Here is a 13,286-nt window from a genome sequence, read left to right as displayed (position 1 = left end):
CTATTGTTTGCCATCGTCCAGGAGCCAGGAGCAAATGGGGCTCGAATTGCAGCTCTGAAAGGTAACAGGAAATTGACAAATCGCTAATCCACTCTTAACTATTCAGGGCAACAAAAGGTACATTCCACCAAAAAGGAAAGAAAAGCACATTAAGTACAGAGGGCCCATTTGGAAGGATGGTTCATTTAATGCAAACTGCTGACCAACTGGAATAAGGCTGCATGCTGGTCAGTGCTACTGACAGCCCAGTCAGCTAAACGACTGAGGCAACCAGATACCGTCTCTGTGCTGATATTTACCATCAGTGTTCCCACCAAATACAGTTTTGACTTGCAGGTTCCCAACTAGCCTTAATTTAAAATAAAACGAAAAACACTCACAGCTCGGTGCAGAATAAGCACCGGTGCTAAACTCACAAGCCTCTTGCAGGAGCACATGTGCATGATTATACACACAGTTGTGTTGTTTTTGTGTCAGTGCTGCAGCTTCCAAAGCTAAGCCTGAGTATTCCTCCTTCTTTTTTTTTTTTTTTTTTGTTCTTTGCAGCAGTGTCCCAGCGCATTTCCTGGTCACAGCTGGTGTTACCCCCCCATCGGCATTTCTGCCTGACCAACCAACTTTCAAAGTGATGATCTCATCCCCTGGGGGCTGCAGGGGAGGCGAGGGGGTTGTGGGGGGGGGGGGTCAGTGGACTTCCCGAGTGATAAATTCACTGACAAAAAGAGGCGGCCAAATGGGAAGGGGGGGGTGGATTTGCCCCCATCGTTGCGTTTAGTGCAGGAACCACGCCATAAAAGCCCAGCATTGATAGCCCGGTTTATTATCTTTGAACAGGTGGCCTCGGCCGGTCGTAATGGTGGCTCTCGTTTCTCAGGGCACACACTGCGGGCTCCGCAATATGGAGACCATTTGGGAGTTTAGGAACATCCTGATCTGGCCATGTTAAAGCCCGGGGAATAAGCTACAGCGCATAGTTTTGTGGTGACTTGTTGGCTGGTGCGGCGGCCTCGAAGTGGAGCGACTTCCTGCGAGCATAACTCATGGAAACGTGGAGGCCGCCGCTGATGCTAGCAAGCTCCGGGAGGCTAGCCGTGTCATTGACCCGTATTGTTTAGCTTTCAAGGTTACCGGGGAGAATCGCGGCGAAGAAGCTCCTCCAAGAATGTAAACAGCCACATTTCAAGCTACAAGCTGTTTCTGCTCACTACAGAAAAGTTCCTATTTTACCAGGAATTCCACAAACACACACACACACATACATGCACACACACACACATGCACAGATGGAGAGGGGGGGGGGACAGTGATTTGCTGTTCACCAGTGTACTCAAACTAAAAAAAAAAAAAAAAAAAAAAAAAGACAGCTGCATTCCCTTGAAATCAGCTGTCAGCCAGAGCTCGTTCATTCCTCCGGCCAGTTCGCCTCTCCAAACTCAAGTCAGCACAATCAAGACACCAGACAGAAACTATTTTTTCATTAATTAATATATTTTCTGCATTAAAGTTAACATAGTTTTCTTTTGTGCCACCCTTTAATTTTTCAGTAAGTATTTGATATTTTGTTATATTCAGACATGAGTAAATTTAAGACTGTCTTTTGCAATAAATATCATAAAATAATAGAGCTTCACATAATAAATATTTTTTACAACAACAACAACAAAAAAAAAAAAAATGTTTTAACAGACATTTTTTTTTCTTTCAAAAAAATAGCCAGAATTCCTCTTATGGATTTGAGCATACAATTTACAAAACCAAAAAAAAAAAAAAAAAAGGGAGAATGCCACAGAATGCGTATGAAGAGTTCAGATGGGTGGAAGGAGAGAAACATATCCAAGTGGAGAAGAAAAAAAAATACTATGAGATGGATGTGCTTTCGTTAATGCAACATGAGCATAGGAACCACGGTTTTAGTGTGGTAGCAACCGATAATTCAAACACACCTGCTTGCTATGAATACCTGGTAACAGCTACATAATTGCCCTATAGTAGATCGTCCTTCACAGATTTGGTGAGAGGCAGCTGCCGCCGGGGCACTAAGACCCTGAGGAGACTGCCTACCTAAAAACGGAAGAAAAACTTTATATATAAAAAAATAGTGTTAATGAGGAGCTGAGGATAGACATAGAAACAGTTAAGGCAAACACTGGTCTGTAAAAACATGGTCCTGATCCAAAAAAAAAAACAAAAAAACAAAAAATAAAAAATAATCGAGTGGTTTTCGTTACTCCCTTGCTTAGCTCCTTAGCAGGGTTCCGCAGCGGAGGAGGGGAGGCGGGTGGGAGGTGCTTAGAATGTTTGATAAACATTAATTTGTGACTATCATCATCATCATCATTATCATCATCGTCATCATCAGATCCGCATTAAGAGTCTCCCGCGCACACGCAAACACAAACGCACAGGGGCGATCAGGAAGGCTTTTCCTGGCTCTGTGGTGCCCAGCTCTCCAGTTTGCAATAGACAGTGTTGGAGTTCTTGCAGCGGCAGCCGGGCCTGTTGACCCGGTCGTAGCAGCCCTGGCACGCCTTCAGACACCCCTTGACAGGCGGGTAGCATAGCAGACAGGGGAAAAGTACCGACATTAATCCCATGCACAGGAAGCGTGAGCAGCAGTGGGAGCGTGACAGCGAGCAGGGGTGGTCAGCGCATGAGTCCCCCTCATCGTCATTGGAGCAGTGGTAGAAGATGCCCTTGACCAGGCACATGCACGTGCCGTGCTCCAGCGCGCTCTCCGCCGAGCAGAGGCACTGGCCGTTGCATGCCAGGCAGGAGGGCAGGCTCCTGGGGGCCGTGCACTCGCTGCACTTGCACTTTCCGCAACGTTCGCAGATGAACTGGTGCCCGGCGGCGGCCACCACTCCGTTGCCCATGCCAGACAAGTCTGATTTCCCTTTGCTCGAGGGCTTGAGTGGAGCCTCTAGTGGAGGCTGGTGGAACTGGGAGCCCTGCTGCGGCTGTGAAAGGGCCTTGGGCTTGGGCTGAGTCCGAACAGGCCATTCCGCTCGGTGGTGGTGCGGTAAGCTCATGCCAGGCCTGGTGGGGGGCGAGCGTGCCAAGAGTCCCTGCTCAGAGGAGGCACTGCTGTTGCTCCCTGAACTGGCGGCGCTCCCCGTGCTGGTGGAGCGGCTGAGCCCCGGCGCCCGCGAGCCTCCATACTGCTGACCCCCGGCCACAACCACCACACTGCCCCCGACGTGGTGATGGTGGTGGTTGTGGTGGTGGCCTGACGACCGGTGCTCATAGTTGTTGTTCACATTGACGAGGATGACCTCATGAGTCCTCTCCTGCTTGTCCTGGGGCCTGGGGGCCATGCGGGGCGCAGGGGGCCTCCGCACCACCGAGGGCCCCTCGGTATACTCGTTGCTGGAGCGGATGGCCTTGATTTGGTCCAGGGAGAGAATGGCGGCATGCTGGAGCTCCCGCTCGTAATCCGACCTCTGCCGGCCCTCCAGGGAAGGTTGCTGGATCACCACTAATGAACCGCCGGGGCCATGTTGACTTTGGAGCTCCATCTGGGGGGATCACCACTTCCGACATTCACCGTGGACTTGGCATGCATCGGAAAACCTGCCAGAGGGGGGGAGAGGCCAGGGAGAGACAGTGGGGGAGGCAGGGAGGGAGACATAGTCAGAAAGAGCCAAAACATGGCATAGCTGGCAAACACACAATGTCCTGATGGAAGGGGGTTTAAACAATTCCCAGGGCATTTCACAACCAAAAAGAGATGAAAAGCTAACACCATTAGGATCATTATTATTATGCCTGCATGATCATCTAATACAAGCACACTGCTGCAGTGAAACCAGCACTTCTGAGACCCAGCAAGAGTCTTTTAAGGCTCCAGTTGCTTTAATATTTGAGGCTCCAGATAAAGCTAATGCAGCCTGCTGTTTTCATCTTGTCAGCACTGCAATATGTCACATTTGATCCCTCTAAGTGAGGCAACCCGGGAAAAAAGTTGACTATTAACAAGACTTTTTGTACCTTCCTCCCCAATACGCACACATCTAAACTTCAGTAGGCCCTACAAATACTTCCCCTCCTAATTTACATTTGTATGACTAGTTAACATTTAAATGCACCGCGGCGACGAAATGAGGACACGATCCAAGGGAACTAAATGAGCTGCCTCACTTAGTATTCTATTACTACACCAAAAAGGATTTCAGGGAAATGGGGACAAAAGTAGAGCAAAAAAAAAACTAAGGTCAGACCAAGTCCCGACAAAATTCAGACTTTTGCAGCGGATCGAACCGAGCGTTCGCTGGTAAAAGTTGCTGTACCTGAGTGGAGTTTCGCTCCAGCGGACACCGACACGGGTTTTGACGGATGGTTTGACGCTACAGTATGCCTAATTTATGTTTTCGTGCCATAAACAACATCAGGAATTTGGGTTCGAGCCTTCGGGGACGTTATGAAGCAATGCCGATCTGCACAAGGCCAAAACCCACAGCGCCTGCAAAAAATAAAGCCGTGCCTGCTCGGTGAAATAGATATAAAACCTCACAGGAATAAACACCGCGTGGTAAAAACCCTCCGATCAATAAAACTACTCTTTGCGCTTTGCAAATAAATACAGACTCTTTATTTTTTTACGAGTCTAAGCGTCAAAGGGCGCACTATAAATAGGATTATCCGCACCGTGCGCTTTGAAAGGAGAAGACGTTGTGCGCAATAATAAAAGCGGGGACCTATAAAAGCCACAGAGCTGGAGATCAAGAGACATTAGAGGACGCATCCAAATAGACGGAGAAAAACTTATGAATGAAAACAACCGCCGTGGGGGAGGGGTGTTTGTTAAAGCTGAGCCGCAGGGACGCAGGCGTAAAAATGCATCAACTTCATAAACCGATCGCAGCGAAATCGGCCAGCCGGCGATGTTTTCCCAGCCGAACAGACACAAAATGACAACGCGAACTTAGTCTGTGTGCATTAATATAACAAAACATTGAGATCCCACCGCCACAGTGGCGCATACTGGCTCGCTCGGTCCGCTACTACGGGCAACAAAATGCCCCAAAACCCGATTCAGACGCGTAAAATAGTAGTTAGACACTAAGAGGTGATACGTACCTATATGCAACCATCCATAACGTCGAATCCATCAACCAAATAGCCTACCAAAACTCCATCCAAAGGGAAGAGGCAGTGTCCAAACGCGTAGACTTAAGATCTAATGCATAACATTCACAGCGACAGCCTGTTAATCCAAGTGCGAGTGGCTCCTTTGCGTTATTCCCTTTTTCTTCGTTAATTGAGAAAGTTCAACGCGGCTCACGCACGCATTCGTCCCCGGGTAGAATAAAGTAAATCCACTTTGATAGAGGGAGGGAGGGAGGGAAGGCAGCCGGAGAAACGTTGCGCACTTGGAGGCCGATCTTTAGACAAGACAACCCAGTTATAAGTCCCGTAGGAATTGTTGTAAAATAAAAATGGAAAAAAATAAAAAAAATAAAACAAAAAAGTCTCGGAGCGGGGTTCAGCGAAATTCGGAGACAAGTGAGTATAAATCCAAGCGTCTGCCCTCTTGGAGTATCTGCGGACCAAAGTAAGGTTTCAGTCGGTAGTAGTTGTTGGAAGAGGAATATGCGCTCTTGTGCAAAAAAAAAAAGCCTCGGTGGTTCGCAGACGGCGGTGCGCTCTCTCCAGCTCTGCGGGCCTGTCCAGCACTGAATGAATGAGAAGCAGGGCTCAGTGTTTGCTCGACAAGCCAACTCCCATTGGCCATTCACTCCACTGAAAAAGGATACATCGCATCCGCTCCTGATTCATTGGGCAGATGTGGAAGGCCGGGCGATAGAGATGTGTGCACTAGTTAAGGTGGAACGGCTTTTTATTTTCCTTCGAGCAGGGGGTTCAGCGGCACAGGGAAGAAAAAAAAAATAGTTTCCGTTCTTGTGGGTTATGAATAATGATGTGAATAAGGTTGATATGAGTAATAGTGATGGAATAAACGCGCTATTTCTTCACAGTGGCGTGCTGATTATTAGTTTTTTTCAACAGAAACTGCTGTGCACACACGGAATGGCCTTAACTTGAAAAAGACAGAAAAACAGAATTGGTTTCTTTGTAGTTTTCCTCTGTCGTGAGTCCCTGTTGTCCCACTTACATCAACTTGAAACACCATATTGGTACATATAGGTAATAACTATGTAATAAATACATTATTTGTTCCTCTTGTGTTTACTTTTGCCACACAAACTATAACACCCCACATGTTTAGGATAACTTTAGAAAGACAGAAATTTATGACAACATCCTGAAAACTGATGATTATCACTGCAGCTTTGATGTACAGATGAATATGAATGTTTAAATTTGGCACTTGGTTCCTGAACACCTTTTTAATCCCAAGGACCCTCACATCACACCACCAAGGTTTTGTTGCAGAAAAAACATCTGAAGAAGTTTTATGATTTAGTGTCTATGTAGTTTACATAGATGTAGAAGGTAACCCACCTAAATTTAGCTTAGCTACTTTGTAAATGTCAGGATTGTGTTTGGGAAACTGTGTTCAGGGAAATCCAGGGTCCTGGGCAGTTTGGGAATCCCCCCCCCTCTATTTGAAGATATGTCATATCAACGCCTTTCTGAAAACCTGGAGGTCATAACTCACCCACCGTTTCAGCTGCTACATCACCGCTTCCCAAACAGTGTGTTAACATCTGAGGAATGAAATACACTTTGCTGGAGCTCCCAGGAGCCAGGGAATTGTGTAATTTTTCACGAACATCACAATCATATCTCTTACTTTGTGGAATGTACCCATTAAGCATTGACGCATGCCATCCGTGGAGATAAAGTGAGCCTGCGCCTGCACAAATCTCCGATATGGACACTTTCCCACCAATTAGGGAATTTAAGCTTTCGTGGGTCTCTTCTTGGTCGAGGGAGGAGAGGTTTTAATTCCCGGACCACCTTAAGAAAAAAGCGGCCCTGCAGCCAGGGGAAAGACTCCCCCCACCACCCCACCTCCACCCAGACACCCTCCTCCTCTCTGTTCCTGACTGTCTGGTTTGATTGGTGTCGCGGATGCGCTACATCCGGATCCATGAGAAAAGGAAGTTCAATACAAAGTCAATTTATCCTATTCAAATGGAAAAATCAATAGATGAATGACCCTGAATGCTATTTTGGGTCAGCAGATGCTTGAAAAAGAATGAGGGAGAAACTAGTAGAGTTAACGGACTGTTAAATGACGCGGCGGTGCAGTAAGATGTTGCAGGCTGCAGAGAAAACGCAGTTTGTGGGGCTGCAGGCTGGCGCTCAGGCGACAGATGGCCGCCTGGCTGCCCGCTCTCTGCGGTCGGAAGTGCGGACGGAAATCTCACGATTACAGCAATTAGCTGATTTTCCATGGATGTGATGAATATACCAGCCGGGCTTGTTTTTCTCCCCATCGATATAGATCAGTGCTTTCTAAAGTGGGGTCCCGGGCCCCCTTCACGGACCCCTGGTGGCCCCCAGAAAGATTAGGAATAGTTAAATTTCACTGTTGTGCGATTCTTTAGAAGATAGCACAGTGCCATAGAGAGCTGTGTAACTCTGCACCAAGTCATATTTAATAACATAAATCTTATTTCAGTCTTATAAAATGGGGGTTTGTGGTTTCATGCATCTATTTAAGGGGGTTTTGATAAGACAAATCCTCACTGATTGAGAGTTTTCTACTATTTACACCCTCAAACTCTTACAGTGGAGACAGATTTAGTCCAAACCTTTAAACTTTTACAGCTAGAAGTGAAAAAGCACTTTGGTTGTAATGTAAAATGCCCGCACGGCCTAAAAAGTCGAATGCATTGGAAGTTTAGTTGTAAGTTAAATCCACTCAAAAAAAAAAAAAAAAAAAAAAAAAACAGGAGCTCCCAGCAATCTCATTTTTGCAATAACACAGAGGATCTTCAGCATATATGCAATTTTTTGCAAGGAATTCTTGGTTTTGATTGTGTCATGCATGTATTTACAAAGACAGGCTTACTCTGACTTAAAGTAGCTCTCATGGACCATTTCAAACATTCATTAATGGTCAACTCCTTGATTATTTGTCTCTTTCTAATATTAGGCTATGCTTTTATGTTACATTGTTAGGGGAAAAAAACACTCCAACCCAAGTACATGAATAAATAATGTCTTTATTACATTATTATTATCCATATTTTTACATGAACAAACCTGACATTTCAGTTCATACTCCAGAGCCAGAAAATAAAAATATTTACTGGCCCGCTGAGCTGTCAAAATAAACCGTCTCTTTGAAACGTATCAGCAGCGCAGCCAACATTTCAACAAGCAGGCGGGGAAAACGGACCTTTTCATCTACCTGGCGCCACGGCCCGCGGACTGAAAAATTCATGACCACTTTTGTTCTATCAGCCATCAAACACAATCTTCAAACAAAAGGTTGGTTAACTGCGGACTTCAGAAACCTAACACTAAATTTAGCAGTGTTTGGCTGGTGGCCGGTGTTGGTTCCTCATGTTATGAACAAGGCCTGATGATAATGCCCTATCCGAATCCAAAACTGTATTCCTAAAATGATTTGATCTTGGGAAACATAAAAAAAAAAAGGCATGGGTGTTAATGTCTCCTGGTCAGTTTTTTTCCACAGCAGAGCGGTCAGAAGAAGGAGAAACCGCTGTGCCGCTGCTGGTAGCTGACGTACGACTGGATGAGAGAGTCCGGCACTCGGGGCTTCACGGCGTTCAGGGCGCTTTCAAAGTGTCTGGACGCGATGTGCTCGGCTTTGATGTCCTCCTGCAGGGCCAGGAGGGCGGCCTCTCTGCATACTGCCGTTATCTGGGACAGGAAACAGACACAGATATGCAGCTGTCAGGCAGAGCCGAGCGTCCACTGACGGACTACCACTGAACCTGTGGCCTCATCCACTTCAGTGGTGACAGAGACCCGGAGCCTTGTGAGGGGCGGGTGTGCTGCCATCATGTACAAACACTTCATGAATCCCAGTCTGGGATGTGTCATTACCTCTGAATATAGTGCTGAAACGGTTAGTCGATTAATCAATAAGATGATTAGCAGAAAATTTCCATCACTGATTAGTCATTTTAGTACTTTATGAAGTAAAATGCCAAACATTTGCTGATTCCAGCTTCAATAAGATCATCAAGACTGATACATTTTCTCCGCTCTTATCAATATTCAATTAATACTACTTTAATACTATCATTATTAAATTAATACTTTTTTTGTTTGGTCAGACGAAGGATAAAAGTTTACTCCCATGCAGTTTAGACATTTATGATTCAAGATTACATCCAGTAATATGTAAGGTATTGTAAAGTAGAGACTGATACACGGATGCTGTTTTGGGTCAAATCAAATTATTAACAATATGCTGCCAAAAGATAGGCAGCATATCCACCGCACCCAAAGACTGTGCATAACTTTGGTATATCTATTGTGACCCTCGCAAATTCATCATGCACTTTAATCCCAGATTTTCGACATTAGTCTGATGCTCATATTCAGAGCTGTTTACCAGAAGCCTGACAAGTGAATAATCTTAAATTCCTGCATGACTAACAATACTGGCAGCTGACAGGAAGCGGCACCAGCGTCAAAGCCTCATAATATTCCTGTGACCTCATGCAAGAGAGAAGTGACCGGAAAAGACGTAAGATAAACAACAGGTAAGGAGAGAGGCGGAGGGGGGGGGGTGTTTTTCTTCAAGATTAGAGAATTTCTGAGTGGAGCAAGAGGAGGAAGATACAGGAGAGGACTGCTCTGGGTAAGACCATCAGCTAAAGGAAAGTGTGGACCTGAGATGTTGGATTATTGTCAAGTTGCATCGGGTAAAACTGTTGAATTTGAAGTCTTAAAAAAACACCCCCACATCTCCTTTATTAATAAAAAATGGGAAGTTTATGGATCGGAAAGAGCTGACAGTGTTCTTGTAAACCTCTCTGGACGACAGTGATTGGATATATACAAACATTCTGCAGAGGCCCGGCTGCTCTGGAGGCAGAAATAATGATATTAAGGAAATCTAAATAAAACAATGACGCTAGACGGTCTGCAGGCTCGGCTAACTACTCTGCTTAGACAGCTCTACGTTAGTGTGGCTAGTTTGAACTTGGCAGGTCTGCCAGGCAGGGGTTCCCAAAATCAGTTCCTTTAAACCACCGACCCAGTTCAATAATACACAAGATTTTTGGTTCTGTGGAATGCCATCTAAGAAGATTTTGCTGTCAGATATCACCGGGTACAGTATTACACAGCTCTTTATATTAGTGATGAGAGAAATCTATGAGTGAACAGCAATGGTTATACATCTCTAATCTCAGTGTGATAACTTCTAGGGGGTGAAAAAAGAGTGAAATTAAATTGCAAATTTTTTTCTGAGGACCCTGTGAATTCCCTAAAAGACCTCTGGGGGTCCCCGGACCCCACTTTGGGAATAGCTGAGCTGGGCTAACTAGCTAAACTAAATAACTTGTCATGAGCTTCAAGTCAAGTCAAGTCTGTTCATTTATGTAGCACAGTTCATGCAGAAGTATATTCACACAAAACAAATAAAACATTAAAAAAACAATAAAGGGATGTATGGGAAAAAAGAAAAAAAAAAAAACTACTTCTTAACTGTTACTTAACTTTTTCACTAGACTTCATTCCAGTGTTACATAGCTAGGAGGATTCTTCTTTCTTTTTTTGGTTTGTTTTGTTTTTTGGCTCCGCCCATTGACCTTCAACACAACCAATGAAAACACTCCAGCCTGTGAGAAACATGTGCTATGCTTAAAATGCAAATTCAGGAGCTCTTCCCGTGGCCTCCCTCTCTGCAGCCGCGGTGGAGTTATGCAACGGGTGACACGGCAGAGCGCTGCACTCGCTGCCGCTGTGACCTTTCGGGAGAAATTCTGCGCACGCCAGGGGAGTGACTCACTTCCGAATCGGCGGCGACGGCTGATGCAGGCCAGGCACCTTTCTTCCCAGCAGTGCCAGCCTCCTCCCTTTCTAGAAGCGCTGCTTTTGTTCTGAGGCTGCTTGCACAACTCGGCCCGGCCTGAGCCTCGGAGGAGACGAGCGGGCCGAGCGGCCGCTGATGGCGTTTGGTCGGACGTTAATGGGCCCTGCAGCCCTGCGACGCCGCACGGCTGTGCAGTATTGATCCCTGGACGTACAGTGGTGGAAAAAAGTTTTTGGACACCCCATGCATTTGTGAAATATTGCATTAACAAATCACTCTTTAGGTCTTCAAGTGTAATTTCTTTTAGTACAGTCACAGCCAAAATACTAAACAAATCCTAAAAAAGCCATCAAAAACTTAATATTGACTGGTTCCATAAAAATACATAAGAAATTTTGAGTATTGGGTCATTTTGGTACCAGTGATGAAGGTGCTTCTTTTTATTAAAAGACACAATTTTTGTTGCCAAGCTTGGTGTCTATATAAAGCCAGCACATTTGAAAGTTCTTCAGACACAAAAATGGCTAAAACAAGGAACCTACACTGCAAAAACTCAAAATCTTACCAAGATTATTTGTCTTATTTCAAGTCAAAAATGTCTTATTTCTAGTCAAAATATCTCATTACACTTAAAATAAGACATGACCACCTCAGAAGTAACTTGTTTTTAGACAATTGTCTCTTGTTTCAAGTGAAAATTTGCTTGTTTCATTGGCAAAATTTGTTTCTTGTTTCTAGCTAATTTTCACTTATTTCAAGTGAATTTTCACTTTTTCCACTGGCAAATTTTGCCAATGAAACAAGCAAATTTTCACTTGAAACAAGTGAATTTTCACCTGAAACAAGTGAAAATTGTCTAAAAACAATTTACTTCTGAGGTGATCATGTCTTATTTTAAGTGTAATGAGATATTTTGACTAGAAATAAGACATTTTTGACTTGAAATAAGACAAATATTCTTGGTAAGATTTTGCGTTTTTGCAGTGTAACGCAGGAAACACGCCTGAAGAGAAAGATTAAACTGTCAAGAATTTAGTTTGGTTAGTTTTTCTTGTAAACAATAAACAAAAAAAATATAATTTGTATTTGTTTGTGTCTGTCTAATGCAGCCACACCTTTTTGAAACACAAAAAAGTTTTTTCCACAAATATTTCATGATAATATTTGAGATTGTGTAAAATTTTAAGGGTGTCCGAAAACGTTTTTCCACCACTGTACACATGTGGAGCAGCATCGGCCCACCGGTGTTTACTGGACCGGTGCACCATTTGTTGCTGTACATTTGTGAGCCTATTCATATTGAAAGCTGCATGCCGAGCGGCTTGCAATGCAAAAACTGATATTGAACACTCCCATGCAGAGTGATATGCATCGTCCGCCGTCTGTCATACATCGTCTGCTGTCCCTCTGCGCTGGAAACGAGGTCATGTTGTCCCTGTGTGTCGGCATGTGCGCTGTGAGAGTTATTGACATCTCTCAGCGACATGTCCAAACACACATCCTGCACATCTACTGCGGTCCCTAATTGAATCGACTGTGACTCGGATTGTTTTTTTTTTTTCCCCCCCAAATAAAATAATAAACAGGATTTACTGGACATGATCAGCCTCTGCTTGTCCGTCATCCTGCACGTTCATGCCTAAGTCTCCTTCTTGGACCAGAACTGGCTTTTTTTTTTAAAATAATGTTGGGCGCATTTTGTGGTGAATGCCTTTCGCTGGTGGCCATTAGTGAGCTGGTCGTGGCTATCAAGGAGAAGCTGGTTGAGTTTGTGACTGCACGGCCTGCCAGGAGAGCTCATCTGACCCAATTTCAGGAAGGATGCTCGCCGGCTTTGTTATTTTTTTTTTCCCCCTCGTGGAAAGCTGGTGGTGTTCGGCTCAAGATCCGTATCTGAGCTTTAAAGCTGCCTTCACTGAGCCTGGAATGCCGATCGCGCACAATCAACCACGATACAATTACGCAGAATATGAACATAATTTAGCGGCGGGGTCTGCGTGGTTCTCATCTCTGCAGGATATCGTGTCCATACTCGGTGTAATTGTGTCGCGGTTGACTCGGCGTGGTTCCAATTCCAGTCTTAAGACTTTCAGGCCCGAGGTTTCGGCGCGAGGAATCTTAACACTGGACGTTTGTGGGGGCTGATTAACTTCGTGCAACCACGTCCGTGACGCAGATTTATACGCTGCTGATGTGCTGCAAAGTGCAGGCGACACTTTCACTCACGATTCAAGTTGATATTTCACAGACGCGGAGAAAACTAGTGCCGTTAACTTCTCCAAAACACTAAACATCTCAGTCAGTGATGGCAAAATATAGAGGCATCAGTTCACAATGGAATCTTTAAGTTTTATTTTCA

At 44.9% G+C, this 13,286-nt stretch overlaps 2 protein-coding genes across 2 annotated transcripts in view; both read right to left on the bottom strand.

Moving 5' to 3' along the window:
- Positions 1 to 1,469: 1,469 nt before the first annotated feature.
- Positions 1,470 to 5,697, bottom strand: spry1 (sprouty homolog 1, antagonist of FGF signaling (Drosophila)). Its single transcript, XM_030062779.1, has 2 exons — positions 5,077 to 5,697; positions 1,470 to 3,570 (listed from the first exon to the last, which is right to left on the bottom strand). Exon 2 carries the CDS (start codon positions 3,513 to 3,515, stop codon positions 2,412 to 2,414), a length of 1,104 nt encoding a protein of 367 aa, XP_029918639.1. The 5' UTR covers positions 3,516 to 3,570; positions 5,077 to 5,697; the 3' UTR covers positions 1,470 to 2,411.
- Positions 5,698 to 8,115: 2,418 nt separating this feature from the next.
- Positions 8,116 to 13,286, bottom strand: part of afg2a (AFG2 AAA ATPase homolog A) — a 138,154-nt gene continuing 132,983 nt past the window's right edge. The window contains exon 17 of the mRNA XM_030061797.1: positions 8,116 to 8,799. Coding sequence (XP_029917657.1) covers positions 8,620 to 8,799 — 180 coding nt within the window. The 3' untranslated portion in view covers positions 8,116 to 8,619. The remainder of the gene's footprint in view (positions 8,800 to 13,286) is intronic.

This window comes from Myripristis murdjan, chromosome 10 (assembly GCF_902150065.1).
Source record: "Myripristis murdjan chromosome 10, fMyrMur1.1, whole genome shotgun sequence".
Classification (NCBI taxonomy): domain Eukaryota; kingdom Metazoa; phylum Chordata; class Actinopteri; order Holocentriformes; family Holocentridae; genus Myripristis; species Myripristis murdjan.
This window is presented reverse-complemented; position numbering and strand designations above follow the sequence as displayed.

Coding starts and splice junctions, on each gene's coding strand:
- spry1 (XM_030062779.1), bottom strand. CDS start 3,515: ATGGAGCTCCAAAGTCAACATGGCCCCGGCGGTTCATTAGTGGTGATC.